The sequence below is a fragment of the Notothenia coriiceps genome, unplaced genomic scaffold (genome assembly GCF_000735185.1).
Source record: "Notothenia coriiceps isolate Sejong01 unplaced genomic scaffold, NC01 NC01_scaffold00010793, whole genome shotgun sequence".
Classification (NCBI taxonomy): Eukaryota; Metazoa; Chordata; class Actinopteri; order Perciformes; family Nototheniidae; genus Notothenia; species Notothenia coriiceps.
The window spans coordinates 1-16988 of NW_011343494.1; the positions used below are offsets into that span (position 1 = coordinate 1).

General features: G+C 39.4%; 1 protein-coding gene across 1 annotated transcript; it reads right to left on the minus strand.

Moving 5' to 3' along the window:
- Positions 1-8616: 8616 nt before the first annotated feature.
- Positions 8617-16341, minus strand: tshr (thyroid stimulating hormone receptor; the record flags this gene model as incomplete). The annotated part of the gene is made up of 5 exons (XM_010772001.1): positions 8617-10104; positions 10526-10714; positions 14057-14134; positions 15622-15690; positions 16264-16341. Coding segments are annotated over 5 exons (1855 nt in total), but the record flags the coding sequence as incomplete, so codon positions are not given.
- Between the last annotated feature and the right edge of the window lie 647 nt (positions 16342-16988).

The window sequence follows — 16988 nt, forward strand, 5'->3', positions numbered from 1 at the left end:
CTATACGGTTCTAGGCCTCTTATTTCTGGTGTAAAAGGCGGCAGAGATCGTTCAGATTCATCGTCACTGCTCGCATCGTCCACACCAAATAATTGTTCTGTCAAATTGTGCCAAATACCCGCGCTATTAGCTTTTTCTGATGCGTAAACATCAACAATATTTGACGCCATTTTTCGTTGTGAACTCTCGCTGGCTGCGCGCATTGGCTGTCGATCCGGACGGCAGCAGGGATCCAGACAGCGGCAGCCGGGAACCACACGTGACGTCACGAAATGGCCTGCTTCCAGAAGCAAAGTTTTTTTTATTGGACCTAATATTTTTCCTTTTTTTACATATTATTCAGTATGAAATAAAGAAACATACATTGACTATCTGTTGCATACACCCCCCAGAAATCAACTGCCAAAAACAGTTTTTAATGTAAGATAAGGACTTTAACACCACTTTGTGATTTCAGTAGCATCAATGCAATCACCAACATTGTAAGATACGGTTAGGCTATAAACAAACTACATCTCGTTGTCATGACTTCATGCCACCACCACCGCTAAATGACATTTATAGTCTCATTTAGTTTGTTAGAAACTGCCGTTTATGACACATTCACAAAACATACTCCTGTGGGTTATTTTTAAAGGATGAAACATGAACATTTCTTAAGCAAGCATGACTCAGGGGAACCAGAAGAGGTCACATACTAACTCATTTCTGGGTTTTCTGAGTCATTCCTTCATCACTGCACTTTAGGACTCAAACACATATTGGTTAAAGTTAACACTTAAATGCAAAAACACAGTTATTTACATTTATCAATCGATGAAAAAACATTTTAACGATTTAAAACATTACTACTACTAAGAAGGACTTCGATAAAATATGAATGTAATATCAGTTTTATATAACAAATAAACTCTGGCGTTATATAAGATAATATATTTTTGCCTATATCATATAAATCCTTTGAAAAAGTGCAAAATATTTCCCCAAAAAATTAGTTTGATGGCAGATTCTCCCATTTATGAATCTGAGCCATTTCTGTGGTACATTAGCGCTGTATTGGTTTGATGCACTGCCTTGAGTGCAGTGGTTGATGACCACTATCATACATGCAGAAATTGTATTACAAAACTTAAATTCTAGATGAGTGCCTGTTTATAAGTATTGCACGTCACTGGTGAATACACAGTTTGTGTCCGGCCAGTCTCCTGTGTGCACAGGCTAAAGACATTAGAGACTGTGTCCACCGTAAGATGAAACATCTGTCCTTGACGCCTACAACATTAATTTCCGTCTCCATACTCCCCAGATACACAGAAGTAAGAACAAATGGAAATTCCACCTGAAGGACGGGATCATGAATCTGAACGGGAGAGACTATGTCTTCTCCAAAGCCATTGGGGACGCCGAATGGTGAAGTAAAAGACGAAGAATAAAAGAGAGAAAGACAAAGCAACAGGAGCAGAAACTCTGTACCTCCTTCTCTGCAGTTAACAGATATTTCAATATCCTTCCACATCCTGGGACTGGATTGGTTTCAGGAAACTTCTTCGGAGTCTTTGAGAACTCTTACAAACCAAAAGGATTGTGAGGTACTGTAAAAAAAAAAACGGGGGTGTCTTGAAACACACCCGACGAGCCTTGCGGAAAGAGAAACCGACAGTGGAAGGTTACGCACACGGCGTTCTTTATCTTTTTGGCTTCTTCTACATTTTTTGGAGAGTAAGCATTTCACATCGTACAGGTGTAGTGGACCAGGGTGACCTGCCCCCGCCACAGGAGGGCCATTCAATATAACCCCTGTAGATGAGAAAGACCTGGATGACGCACTGAAGGATTCAGTCCTACCTTAGTGCCACCGGTCAAGATTGCTTCCTTTCACTTATGGCTAAAAAAATGTGTTCTTGTTCCCTAAAATCATGAAAACTGAGTGTTTTAATATAGGTAACTCTTTTTTTTTTTTTTAACATGTTCCATGAAGGGTTAAGGCCAAGGAATTACATTAATAAAAAAATTAAATTATTTTAAGACATTATTTTAATCTGAGCACTCAAACCAAACATGTTTTTCTCATCTGCTTCTCTGGAGCTTCATTCCATCTTTATCCCAAAAACTTCACACTGAAAAAGGAACAGATCCAACACTGAATTCTTTTAAGAATTGTACAAATAACGTTAGTCCTGTTGGTGTATCTTCTTTGCTCTTATTTTTAGATCCCTGCAGCCGTCTGAAAGTGTGCACTGTCAGTTTATCAATGTGTTGTCAAACCAGTTAGTTGAGTTAATCAATAGCCACAGCGTGCTCTCTTTGTGCGGGTCTGTGAAAGAAAGTGAGCGTGTGTATGTTGATTGATGTGTATGTTCTCACTGCTTTTTCTCGCACACCCCACAATCTCAAAATGTCTGTGTTGGATCAGTTAAATTGATTTTAATTTAACTTCCTTCGGTGGGTACATGCATCCTTTCCTAATGATCTTTTTTATTTATTCCTGAAAGTTCATGAAATGTTTTTTTGTTTTTTAAAGCTTGGCAAGCCGCACCAAACTGTGCTCTTATAATCTAATAAGTGTTCCTTTTCTTTCTTGCTGTTGGATGGACAAAGCTTGATAAACGCTATGATCCAAATCATTTCGTCCGACACATGTTCTCCTGTGCTTTCATTTTATTCATGACTTTTAAATGAGAATATTTTCTATCGAAGTGAGTTTAACTCGGGGGGCCTGTGTGTTTCTCTACAGTTTGTTTTTAGTGCCCCTGTTGCAGCAATTTGAAATAAAGTGTGTTTTTTGAATTTTCTGTCGATATGGTTGATGGTTGCCTCTATAGAGAATGTTTTTAAGCACTGACACATGAAGAAGTAGAAGAAGTTTCACATTTTCCAAAGATATAATGGGAATACAATCAACTTTCTATTTACCCGTTACCCATAGACAAAAAATATATTGCAATAAAGAAGTTTCCAATTAATTGTACGTAGAACATTGAAGAAAATATTTAACATTAACACAGTAAATAAATGATTAGTCACATTCAACTAATCTGCTTAGTATTTTCTTTCTTCTCATGGGTGGATCATTTGTCTTTTTGAACTTGATTTAATACTTCCAATAATGACAAATTACAGATAAGCTAATCTAAAGGATATCTATAAATCTGCTTTCTTATTGTTTTGTCGTGTGTTCTTACGATAAAGGAAATGTACGGTTGATCTTTTCTTTGAAACCAATTTTTATAATGAAATCCTGGAACAAAACTTAGAAGGTTGTGTTTTGAATGAAGTAATTTTATAATTTTTTCAGCAGTAGAAATAAATGATCAACTTTTAGCCCATTTTCTAAATAAGGTGAACATATCGGTAGTCGAATAGTCATGAGGCTCTCCCTTTGTTACCATGCTACATGGTTCTAATTCTTCAGTCAGATTTACCCGTAGGATTTACCCCCACGTCACTTCACCCGCTACCTTCCTAGTGTTGTTCAAACTGATATAAAAGATAATATTTTTCAGCGTTGTTAACGCAGAAATCGATATTTGTTTTACGCAATTTATTTATCTTTATAACAATGAAATGCTAAACTACAGTGAAGTATAGTTAGCGTTTTTGCTGCTACCATTTTGGAGCAGGGGCTGGACCTTGATCTGTTGGACCATTTATCTAATATTAGCTAACTATTGTAGCAATTGAGCTAGTAATTTTAGCTTAATATTGTAACCATTTAACTTATACTATGAGCTAACCATTGATGCAATTTTGCTAGTACTTTTAGCTTACTTTTGCAACAACTCACTGTTTACTTTTAGCTAACTATTGAACACCTTATCCATTAACTTAATCTTAACTATTTAACACTTCATTACTTTTAGCTAGCAATCGAGCTAGTACTTTTAGCTTAATATTGTAACCATTTATCTAAGACTTTGAGCTAACCATTGAAGCAATTTAGCTAGTACTTTTAGCTTAATTTTGTAAAAACTCACGGCTAACTATTGAACATTTTTTCATTACTTTTAGCTAACTTTTGTTAGAGATTATCCATTACTTTTAGTTAACCGTAGTAACAATTTATCCATTACTTTTAGCTATTGTATTTGATCAATCAATTTAGATAGCACTTGTACTTTATCCACTAGCACTGTACTTTATTATTGTAAAACATAATCCATAAAGTTAAAGTTACCAAACTACTTTTAACCACTTTGCTTTTAGTTTACAATTTCAACAGTTTGTTCACATAATGCAAGTGTTATAGCTGCATTCAATTGTCTATATATTTTTGAATCCAATCTTAGTAATAATACTTCTATATTTATTTTAGTAGTTGAGTTTCTCTTATCTGTCAACATAATCTGAAAAAAGCCCCCGGTTTAGGTGAACAGGAATTCTGGTTTGAAATCACTACATCTGATGCTACATAGAAAAGTGGGCCTAAATATGCCTCAATTTGTCTTAAATTACCTGTAATCCAGTGTCTGGATGCCTTTCAGGATATGCACAGCATGGGCGTTCTCCTTGCCTTTCCTCTAAATCCTAACCAAACTGATACAATCCCTGTGTATTTCCTTTTGGATAATTATGAGATAAAGGTGCGGTGCTGTCTGGGATTAGAGCGGAATCAGAAACTACATGGAGATTTCTGGCCTTGATTGTAAATGGATTTGTGGCAAGCCGTCACATCTACAATATATCAAGCTTCACAAAGACTTATTCAGTCCTGAACAAACCTTGTGGAGGAAGAATGTATCCCTGGCTGTTAATGACAAAGTGGGCCCTCTTGCTTCTCCTGGGCACTCAGATGTAAGAGCCTGTGCTGCTGGCGAATGAGGCTTATAATGAGACCCAGGAGATGTCTAAGACTCTATAGCTTTCTCTGCTTACCACCTAACTGACAGTGACTGCCAATCAGAAGCATGGCAAAATGGAGTTTGTACGCTTCAGTGGAATAGTAGCCAGGTCTATTGGCTGTGGCATGTTGAGTTTACTGTAGTCTGAAGCTTTTTGGGACAAAGAGCCTTTATCCGTTTCTAATGGACATACCTCCTTTCCTGGTTTTTCAGTTTCATGGTCCTGGGATAGTGCGTGCTGGCTCACTGTCACACTGTCATGACTTAAGGGACACGAATGGAACAGAGCCATCGTCAATGTTATTAGTAACACCTGTGCTTCTCCTACTACGAGGTCTCAAAATGGCTGTTGTGAAAAAGACCAATTGGCTACTGATCACTGAATTGCTCAACGTCTTAAGAGGTACATTACAATCTTTGGGCCTGGGGAAAATATGTATTCATCAAAGAAAAAGATGCAAGAACTCAAGGTGAAGTTATCTTCTGATAAATGTATTTTGTGTTTTTGTCAATCGATAGTAAAGATAGCATTTACTGTAACTGAAGTGGTTGTTAGATGATGAAACAATGCCTGAATACTCCCAAAAGCGTTCGAACATCGGACAAGCATTTCCACTTCACGGATCACTGAGCAGGTGCCTTGAGTGAGTACTGTTTTCTATAAATCTTGTTTATTCAATAACCTCTATCACTTCTTGTGTGTACAAATAATTGCAACACTTCAAATGGCTTAGTGGAAAGATGAAAATGTAATCACATCTTGAATGTCTTTCGAGTGTGGTTAGCTATACACGTTTGGCTCTTACCATGATCGGACGGCACACCATACCAATTACTTAAAGTTGTCAGATTCAAAGAGTCAATGATTTGGAGTCATGTGATTTGAGTCAACACATCTGTGGATACAAAGATGAGGTTTGGACAGCTGTGAAATGTTCAAATAATGTGTTGTAAAGGATACAAATCTGCATAGTTATTGGACCTTGGTTACAAAAGGCCCTTTCATCTTTTGGTACTAAGTATAGGAGAATGTGATGAAGCAAGAACAGTCCTTTGAGATGATCCGTGAGTGTAATTAGCCCAACAAATTGCAACATAGCTTTTGTTATTGAAATACGTTATTTTTTACGAGGGCCTTTAGCCAGGTGTTCTTCCTGTACAAATGTAATCAACAATATAGCGTTTTTATTTGGTCATTTTGGTTGCGTGCAAAGCACTCCACCATGCAAATGAGTTTGTGATGACTCATGCATCTGCACAAATAGATAAAACAAAGATTGTTCACAGATCAAATGTAGGCTTGTGTTAAAGTGAAATGTTCAGTGAAAATATAAAGTCTGTCTTAAATGTTATGGTTTGACCACTCTTGGAACAACACAGAGACAAATGTTTTCACTGACTTCCACTCTGTGGTTCGCTCTAGTAATTTTAAAGAGCTTTCTGTAAAAGAAAGAAACTTTACTCTTCAAGAGGACCGTGAGGCCATGCTTTCTGGCCCATTGAACAACCCAAGATATAACGTCATAAATGCAGGGATTTTGTGTTCCCAGCAATAAGTGCCGGATGGTTACTTAAAGACTCTGACCTCTGAGTGCTTCTCTGAACCTCCTGATAGAAACCTCAGTGTCTCTGTTCAGTGCTTCTCATGATTTTTTCCCACTGTATTTGATTTGAGCAACATGATCTGGTGTGAGCGAGGTGCATCGCCGGCTCGTTCCCTGCTTATTTGAGGAAACACTGGGCGATTGGTTTATTTGAAATACCGGGAGAGGAATAATCAGGCAGGCCTGAGAACCAGCTACATGAAGAATGTCAAAAATAAATACAGTCCAAGTCTCGATCGGTTTGTGCGGTCAGTTTTGTCAGATATTTTCTGTAATAATCCAGATGGCTTTGAAAAAACACTTCATGAATCCTAAGTGGAGGTGTAGTTTCAAAGGACAGGTGTGTCGCCACCCCCAGTCTTTTCGTGTTCACCCTGTCACCCACACAGATGTGCAGTGGTTTGATTGTTATCAAACTTGACATGCGCACACTCGTGAAAGAACTATGAAATGTGGGTTAACATTAGATGGCAGTGGAATGAGGAGGCCCCTTACAAATGCAGCCAGGCACATCGTGCTCCGGCTCTGTGTGCTTAGCATTTGAAGGGTGGATTGTTGTTAATGGGTGATTGGAGGAGATTGACACAAAGCTGTGGAAAACATTTAGATGAAAATTATGTCCTTTTAGCCTGTTAGGAAGTCTAGAACAAAGGGAGGAGATGCCACTCTTCTTTTTAAGGTTTAGCCTCACTAATGCTTCAAGACGGCAGTAAAGAGTTGTAAACATTGTACTATATATTTTTCAGTACTGAAACCAACCATTCAGCCGGGTCAAATATCTTTGACCCAACAACTTTGCAAGCAAAATAATAAAGGACTGAAATGATCCCTCTTTCTTGGAAAGTCCCCCCTTTTTATCTGTATATCTCCTTGAAAAAAATGTCACATAGCAGATGAAATGCTAACCAGATGTTAAGCTGCCATTGGCAAAGGGTGTCCTTTAACTCATAATGGCTCAATATCGCACAAGTTACAGCGCCCCAGCTCACACGTGTCTCAGCTGTACTTGCTTTAGGCTCTCCCGGCGAAGGCAAAGCTATCTCTGCTGATTGTATAAGTCACTTGTTTCCGTAAGAGGAGGGAAAAATATCACGATCATGCTAGAAAAACAACCATGACATTCCAATGGAAAGGCAGGCGTTAACAGTATACATTGTTGATTATCATACCTGTCTGTAATTTGTAGAAAATTGCTAATAATCCAAATATGTATTGTGCTTGCTTTTGTAATTGGATGTAACACTTGTGGTTGGGTTAAGGGCATACCTTTCCTCTTTATGCAAACTGTTTTGCTGGATAAATGCGAAAATGTGAAAATATTTGGTTACATTAACAAACAGTAACAGTTACAACAAGTACACAAATATTTTATGGATTCAAGAAAGTGATACATACAATTGGTGCAGGTATAGGCAACAAAAAAGTATAATTTCAGAGTCTACTTGGACTATAAAAACACACACTTATTTCATGCTTTTCCACATCACAGTCAGGTACCATAACCATACTTGTGTGAATGTATTTTTCAGTTTACAGATGAAATACCACCGTTCCCGTTTTCATTCATAAATCCCCAAGCACTATTGTCTAATTACCTCATATTATTACGGATAATACAATAAGAGAGACTGTGTTTTTACATTTTCAGGATAAAGTTTCCACTGTGGAACAGCACTGAGCCAGCAGGCTGTCCTTGAAGAAAATAACAAAGACTGAGAAGGGCGCCTCTAAAAGGTCATCATATCGCAGGATAATGAAGTGTTCCAAAAAATCTGTTTTATTCCCTTGTATATCAATGCTAGACTGTGCAGAGATCATTGAAATTAAACTAAATTAAAGATACTGAAAAAACAGATTCAATTCATAGTTATATATGTAGGTTTGAGTATGTATCTATTACTATTCAAATACAATATCTATACTATCTTTCCTTAGAATACTTGCTGTCCTTCTCTAGCCCGTCCCTCCAAATACAAAGGACTTTGAGTGAGATGAAGTCCGGCTCGCATTTCAGTGACACTTGATACTCTCCAACAACTGGAACCATAAAATCATCACAGCCGAAATGGTCAAAACAGCTGAACTTGGCCTGAAAACTGAAGCAGATAGAAAAGTAGATATTTCTGTTAAATATCCAAACAGATCTGTCCACAAACACTTCAAGGCCTCTCCTCTCCCACCTGAACCTGTCTTGCTTTACTCGCTCCAGCTGGTGTTTGTCTCACGTCTTCAGGCTCTGGCTCTCTTCAGGGCTCGTCTGCTGGCAGGTATGTCCGGAGCTCTTCTTCAGGTGGATGGGCGCCTCTTCCTGGCCTCCGCTTCCACCTTTCCTAACCTTATCCTTCTCCCTACGGACCTGAGACGTCCCGCTGCTGCCCTTTGACGACACTGTCTGGCCTCTGAAAAGCTGCGCCCTTTGCTGACAAAGGCCCACCTTACTGAGGAGGATGAATATGTCCCCTCTGAAGGCCTTAGTGAAGATGGCATAAAGGAATGGGTTTGCACAGGAATTGAGCGGGTAGAAGAGCACCAATAAAATCTTAGAGTTGGAGACTGTGATAAGCGGTCGATCCAGAACGGCTGACATGGCGTAAAAAGAGATAGGAGCCATACATAAGAAGTCAGTAAAGATGAGGACAGCCATGCGCTTGGCAATGTTGGTATCCTTGGATCCAGACCGGTAGTGAGGGTTATGGACTGCGCAGTAGATCTTAAAATAGCATGCGCAAATGACAAGGAAGGCGAGGATGTTGAGGACCAGCACTGACAAGATGAAGATCTGAGACACTGTGGACTGAGTGTCCATTGGGAGACAAATACTGACCTTCTGGTAACTGCTCACCCCGACCAATGGGAGCAGGGCCAGAAGGAGGCAGAAGATCCAGCCGCCTAGCATCACGGCTGCGGCGTGGTGCAGACGCAGCTTACGATCCAAACGCATAGCAAAGGTGATAGCGTACCACCTCTCCAGAGTGATAACCGTCAAGGTGTAGACAGACAACTCGCTGGCGAAGACCGTAAAAAACCCTGCAAGTCCACAACCAGGGCCCGTCTGCCAGTCTATGGCGTGGTTAAAGTACTCTGCTTGCGTGTGGAGGTCTACAGAGGCGATAAGAAGCAAATAAATCCCCATACACAGGTCTGCAAAGGCCAAGTGACACATGAGGAAGCGAGAGACTGAGAGCTTGTAGTGACTGGTGAGCAGAACCAAGAGCACCACCACATTTCCCAGAACAGCCAGCAGACTCACAAACCACACGGACACTCGCAGGAAGCCAAAACCCATTATGTCCTCACAAGGATTGAACTCATCGGGCTCTGGTACACATTTCACCTCCACTCCCTCCTCACACATCACATAATCGTAAGGACCTTCGAAGTCTTGGCTGGTGTCCTCCTGGGGGTTCTTGAGGGTCTCTCCAAAACCCACATCATCATCTGGCTGACCCCCAAAGTAGGCGTGGTAGTGGAGGCTTCCATGGAAGTCACCTCTCCTCCAGTCCTGCTGGGAGTCTCTGTGGCTTCCGTCACTTGGCTCCTGGTCTGGGATTGTTTCCACAACACCATCCCCTTGGCGGGAAGGCATGCCGAGGGGCCCCACAGAGCGCTTGTGATGTTGGTCGTAGAAAGCAGTGAAGTTACAGAGAATGTACTCGTAAAAGCTGTAAAACACAAACAGATTGAGTCCATCAAGTAACACTCTAGTATGTATTAGACAGACATATACAGAGGTGGCTTTAACCCTCACTCACGCTAAGTGTCAAATGAACTCATTACATTATATCCAGTTGAAGAAAAGTCTGGTTCAACCTTCTTCCTACAATAACAGCAATGAGTGACACTAATTATGCCAGCACTGTTTGAAGTTATAGGTAAACACGTCAGAGTTGATTCAATCCCTGCCAAAGTCCACACCATACAAGAGCAGCTGCCCTACTCACCGTGGTAGATCATCCAAACACACAAAAACATTCTATCGGATGCACTTGGTCTTTCAAGGACAATCTTCTTGAGATGCCTCCAATTTTCTGACTTTCACAAGTACATTCAAGAACACAAAGTGAATAATTGACGAAAGCTCACCCTCGTTTCTTTTTGAAGTTTTTGAAGCCGCAGCAGTGGCTGGGGTAGGTGAGATTGGCGACGGTGAGGTGCTTGAAGGTTTCGATGGGTGGCAGTTTCTTGAGGGCCCAGGCATCGCGCGCCGACAGCTTCCGGAGAGAATCCATACCTATGGCTGGCAGGGAGGTGATCCCAGTTAGGGACACGTCTCTTTGAGACAGCAAGGGAATGAAAGAATTAGATGCCTTATTATAGACCTTAACTTCAATGCATGCGATCATTCTTGGCAAAGCCCTATTTTAAGTTATTCAAGGGTACTTTTTGGGCTAGGAATGATTAAAATCTTGGGGGTCAAAACTAACAGAACTATAAAATTCAACATTTCCACAGACAGCACCGCTCTGCTCTTCTTCCTCTCTAAATGTGTTGCTGTGGTTGGATGTGCAAATATTCGATTTTAATTCTGGTTTTTGCTCCTGTAAAACTTTCCACGCAGACATTTCTTGGATACCCTGTACCATTTAAAACGTTTGGACTTTGCCCTTAAATTGTATTAATCCTGAGGTCACAAATGGGGTTAAGCTATATCCCCAATACAAGTGATAACATGGCATTTTATGCACATCCCTCACATGTGAGAATGCACTTAATGGATGCTATTAAAGGTGGGGTAGGTAAGTTTGAGAAACCGGCTCGAGATAAACTTTTGGTTATTAATTCCATGGAATGCCTTATTACATCCCGATAGCATGAATATCTTAAGTGCTGTTGACAAAAAAAATCCATAAAAAATGTCATCTGTGGAACCGTAGTACTGTAAAAAGCACGAACAACCATTTTAGCTAAAATAATTGGATGGCCTACCTGCCTGTCAGCCTTCCATCTGTGCACAAACTTATCTCGTGCCCTCATTGGTCATGTGCGCGTTTGTGTGTGTTGGAGGAGTGGCCCTGTAAGGAAGTGGCAGATTTTTTCCGGCTGTGTATTTTCATATTCTAGCTGGTTTCTCCAGAATTACCTATCCCACCTTTAACTAAGTTTAAATGCTATTCTTTCATCTAACTAACTGAGAGAAAAACCAGCAGTTACCACCCATCTCTTGAAAAAACGTTCTATCAGAAAACCTAGAGGCATACATGATTAGACCAGAGATCTAGATGGATTAAACAACACCCTCCATCTGTTTCCTACACTCAACTGCTCAGTCCTTCATTATCTTTTAATATGTGGTTTTTCTTGTAGTTGGCCATCATGCCAAGGCCAGCTCAACCTCATCGGGCCAAAGACATGCAGGGGATTGACAATCTTATCGACATCCCATGTGATTCCATTATCGGGACATTCCACTTTTCAGCACTGGACATTCGCCCCTTCCAAAGGCCAAGTAGAGTCCAAGTTCTCTTTTGCTTTCTTTAGTTTCCTAACCCATTAAATCTCTAAGTCATTGTATCTGCTGATTAATTCGATTAAATAAAATAAACAAAAGCCAAACCATTTCATATTTGCTAAGAGCCCCGTTGTTCTTTTTAGGTCCCATTTGCTCTCCCCACTTCTGTGCCCTCAGCTCTTTTTCCTCTCATGGGGCACATTGTGAAAGTCTTCAATAAAAGCAGCACAGACTCTGAGTGTCAGTCTGATTTTGTCATTCCCAGATGTTTAGCTCATGACCTCATGGAGCTGACCTCACTTAGGACATGTTCCCCATTGGAACGGGGGATGAAGACCTGCACACGAACCCATTTACCTTAGCAGACACTTAACGACAAGATCAGAGCCATAACAGCAACTGAATAGCCGTGGTAATGGCTTTTGACAATCAAACACCTTATAAAACGCAGACTAAGCCTTAAAATCCTTGCGAATGGCAAAAACGATGACAGTATCAGGGAAATGTCGGAAGTTACTCTGTCCCACGCTTGCACACAATGCGTTTCAGATTTCCTGGTCAAAGACACAGCTGTGGAGGAATGATTTATACTCTTTGATGATATGCTATCCATTTCGCAGACATGGCTCATCCAGTCTGCACATGATGCGTGAGGAAATTGTTCAAATCTACCTTGAAATGGAGTGAATAATGAAATTACCAAACTAGGCCTATTTACTATTACATGGTATTCGGCTTACCATTTTATTCAAAGCGACTTCAATACTGTAGTCATGACTACGGGAGCAATTTGGGGTTACGTTTCTTGCCCAAGGACACTTCCAACATGTTGACTGATAAATACACTTTTCAAATGGTATGCTATATGTACATTTGAAATAAATAATTGAAGCAGTACTGCTTTCCCTTTTTGCCAAAATTTAAGAAGATGAATCATAGTCTGGCTCCGTCCAATGTATCAAAATCCACTATCCAACATCTCTGAAGCTCACTAGTTTTAACATATCTTGTTCGTACAAAACCTGATATCAATCATAATCTAACTCTCTGCAAGAAAGTGAAAAAGCAACCGTATTTCCCAAAATGCTCATAACTATTCCTATAAAGTGAGATCATGCAACAGGAGTCGCTATAGCCTCAAGAATAAATCAGAAAATCGATGTGTACCTCCTAAGGTGAGTTGATCTCACTTAATTGTGCCTTACAGTCAAGATGGCGCCAAAAATAACATTTATCCATCTTAAATAGTGAAATTATAAATTCCTTTTGCTACCCAAGCAGCTGTTGATTAGAGTCAGAAGTCTATAAAATAGTTTTTAAGAGGGTATGAATCACTCCTACCATGAAAGGAGAGTGCCCATTGTTTTAAAGTCAAACCCAATGGTCAGAAAAATGACTCACTGGACCAGAAGCACTTTTTTTTAACAGGAATGTGATATAAAAGCTGTAAAAAAGGCATTTTCCATCTTAGTTTTAGCTATCCTTGTGTCCTAAGCTATTGGTCATCATACCAGACCAAGTAAGGCTGGAGGAGACATATTTTGTATTGCATTGGACTGGGGGGAGGGGGGGGAATAATTGCTAATAGGTTGATAACTTGAATTGCAAGATAAATTCATGCTTTTTCTTCCTTTGAAAGTTACATCAACTTCTGAAATAGTAGGCTACAGGTTACCACAACTACAAGAAGTGTGCGACCAAAACAATGTTACAAGATCCATTTAAAAGAATACATTTAAATGATAGTTGAGGCGATGTTAAAAAAGGTACATGATAAAAGTATCACTTAGATTATTAGTCAATTTTGAACATGTTAGAAACAAAACAAGCAATAATAATAATTATAACAAAGAGAAGCAAAATAGAAAAAACGTTCAAGGTATGAAAAAAGAAAATAGTTTCCGTCATGTTCAAAAGGGGCAAGGAGACGCTTAAACGTTTCTGGTCCTACCCCCTCTAGCGTACATTGTTTATGAAAAGAAAAGTTTAGGTCATCAGCATCCAGATGAATCGACAGAGATCTTACAAAATTACACAAAAATGTATGTAACTGAGTTTAGACATGCTTACGTTAAATAAGTATAGGTACTGTATGTGAGGTAAGGATTGTGTTTAATTACAGAGTTGCAAGCGGCTCAAATGTCCAAATCCCTTCAGGTACTTACAGAAGCAAGGGGCCGCTGATGGTACCCCCAAAAGCCCTTTCATCGATCTTGGTAAGATACTTATTCCTGCGAAGGTCCCTGGACAGGAAAGCACAAATGTAAGTTTATTAGGAGAAAGGGTATCCTTCACATTTCAATCAGACCGTGAGAGGTGAGGCATGGCATATTTTTCCAACCCTCATCACCGCACATTTCTGTTTATTTTCTCTCATTTCAGAAGTGAAACATGACAGAAAAAGGTCTCACTCACATTGTTGATTCAAATTAGATAGTATAAGATGTGATGGCGTTTTCCTTAAACACACTGAGCACCCACACTACACATCTCCCCAAATCCCTTAAATCTAATAAGGATAATAGACCTGTGAGGGGTGTATTTGTCTTGGTCAGGCAGTGCTGGGATCAGTTCTCCCCTCAGAGCAGAACGTGCTCCAACACAAATACACATGTGTGAAGACTCTCTGGTATACGACCAATGGCTTAATTAGCCTCTTAAAAGGGACCTGAGATGTGTGTAGATGTTGTAAAAGAAGAGAGGGGTCTTACATTAATAACATTAAAACCTCATATCCTAAATATGCAGGATTCTGGGCCAGCGGTTGACAGAAAAAAGGAAAACATGTTGCAAAAAAAGAGGAAAAGGAAGCAATGCTTACCTCCACTGTTGTCATTTATCCTACTGAGGCTATTGAGTATATAAGTGTGACATTGATTTCTTCAGGTTTGACACAGATCTAGCATCCAGTGTCTATGAGAGCATGTGGGAAGGTTACTGCTTCCTGATACCAACTTCTACCAAATCATATTTTCCTATGAAAACTCCAGTTGACTAATCAAGAGCTGGGCTTCTGTCCTTTTTGAGAACATATGAGAAGGCTTGTAGAGACCCAACTGTGATCCCACTGCTTTTGTAGTGCAATTGTGGGAAAGGAAATACACATGCCAGATGTCAGAAATGGTCATAAACACTGAGTAACATAATTTTGTGAGAAATTGAAGACCGCTAAATTGGCTGATTTTGGTGTTCCAGTGAAAAATATTTTACCAGATGAAAAAACAAATGGGAGTAAAGAGTTACATTTTTATGAAAACACAAGAGTAAAAACAAAGCAAACTGAAAATTACCCTTGAACCTAATACACAAGTAGCTACACCACTTACACGTTTTATATTACTCTGTGTGATAGTGTGTGTATTAACTAGGTTGTGTATGAAGCTGCTGGAAAAGGTACAAAATGACATTATAGGAAATACTCGTAAGCCTATTTGTTTGTTTGCTAAAAGGTGAGATGATAAGACAAGACCACTTTAATCTTTGTGTGGTTTATATTAAGCTAAAGCCAGTAGCTACTGGCTTTCTTAGCCTTACATGATCAAAGATTAGCAAGATGAATCAATAATATAATTACAAATAACAGATGAAATAGTAACCTATTGCATATCTACAACCATAAGCTGTTTAGAGGAAGTCGACATGGTCACTGTGAGTTCATCCATTGGTTTTTGGATGGTTACTGTTTTGTTTTTTTGCAACCATAAGTAATGAGTTAATGTGAAATACTTACACTTGATCCAGTTTAGTCCCATTGAAGGCATGGTTATGGATTTCTCTCAAGCCGTTTCCATACAGCACCCTGGAACAAAACACAAAAGTTCATACAGTAACATCAACACAACGAAACAGATATTTCAAACAAACAATCGTTTGAATTAGCATACTTTCCCATGGGCTTATGCCTTATCTGTTTCTGTGACAGATAAGTACTGTAGGAGCTACTTATTTCACTTTCGATGTTGAAGTTTCATCTTTCTGCGCAGTTTTGTGATTTTTCATCCAACATTTTCTATAACATGCTGTTTTGTGGATTATAATTGCAATGCATCTTCCTTTGCTCCCAAACCTAACCACTTGTATGATTGTCAGTGGTCTTTGAGTGTCGGTGTACTTGTTTGCGCTATCTTTGAGAGGTTCAAGTCAGTTCAGTCTGAGGACATGTTTTCAAAAGCGTAATTCTTGCCAATCCACACAAATTCTAGTGGCTATTTTAGGGTTTGGACGGGATTAGGATGTTCACAATACATTGAACAACTACAGTTTAAATCAAGTTCACGTTTTCCCATATGATTTTTTTGTGTATGACAGTAACATACATTTAAGCAGTTATTGTCTACATTAACGCATATGGATGCTCTTGCAGATATCTTACACTGTCAGAACGTCGCTGGTGATGCCACGGAATGAGTTGGCCGGGATCTCAGTGATGTAGGGATGATCAGCAATTTCCCTGCAAAGGAAGAAACCGAGCAGGGAGGAAATGAAGTGGTGTTGCAAATAAATACCTTTCATTGGAAAGTGGCACAGGGAGAAATAAAGTAATGGATGAATTCTCAAGTATTACGACACAGCGGGGAAATGAAATTAGAGGGAGTTGAGAGGGTGTTGACAGAAAGATGTGAACATGTGAGTGTAGATGTTCATTTTCATGCAGAAGGTTTTATACGTAAAGGCAGATGTTTATTGACAAAATCACATTTCTGAAGCGAAGTGGTCTGTTAGTGGTGGCAATTTCTCATAATTGAAAACACATTTCCCATAATCCCTGTGCAAAGTTGTGTTTCAATCTTGCTTCATGCCTGTCCTTAAATATAATGCAAACGATGGTCTACATGTAGTCGATGGTTGAATTCTTTATCGTTCCTTGAGCAGTATTTAGAAGCCATGTTGGTTCATGGTAACATTAGTAATAGCTTCGAATGAATGTGGAAATGTGTTTAATATGCTACACAAAGCACTTTTTAATTTGCGTGAATATTGATTAGTTTGCTTAGTTTAAAGAGCATCTTGCAGGTTTTTATTTTTTCTACATTTATGCTTAAACTTGCTTGAAAATTACAATTAAAAAAGTGAATGCAAGATTTGATATGTGAGACT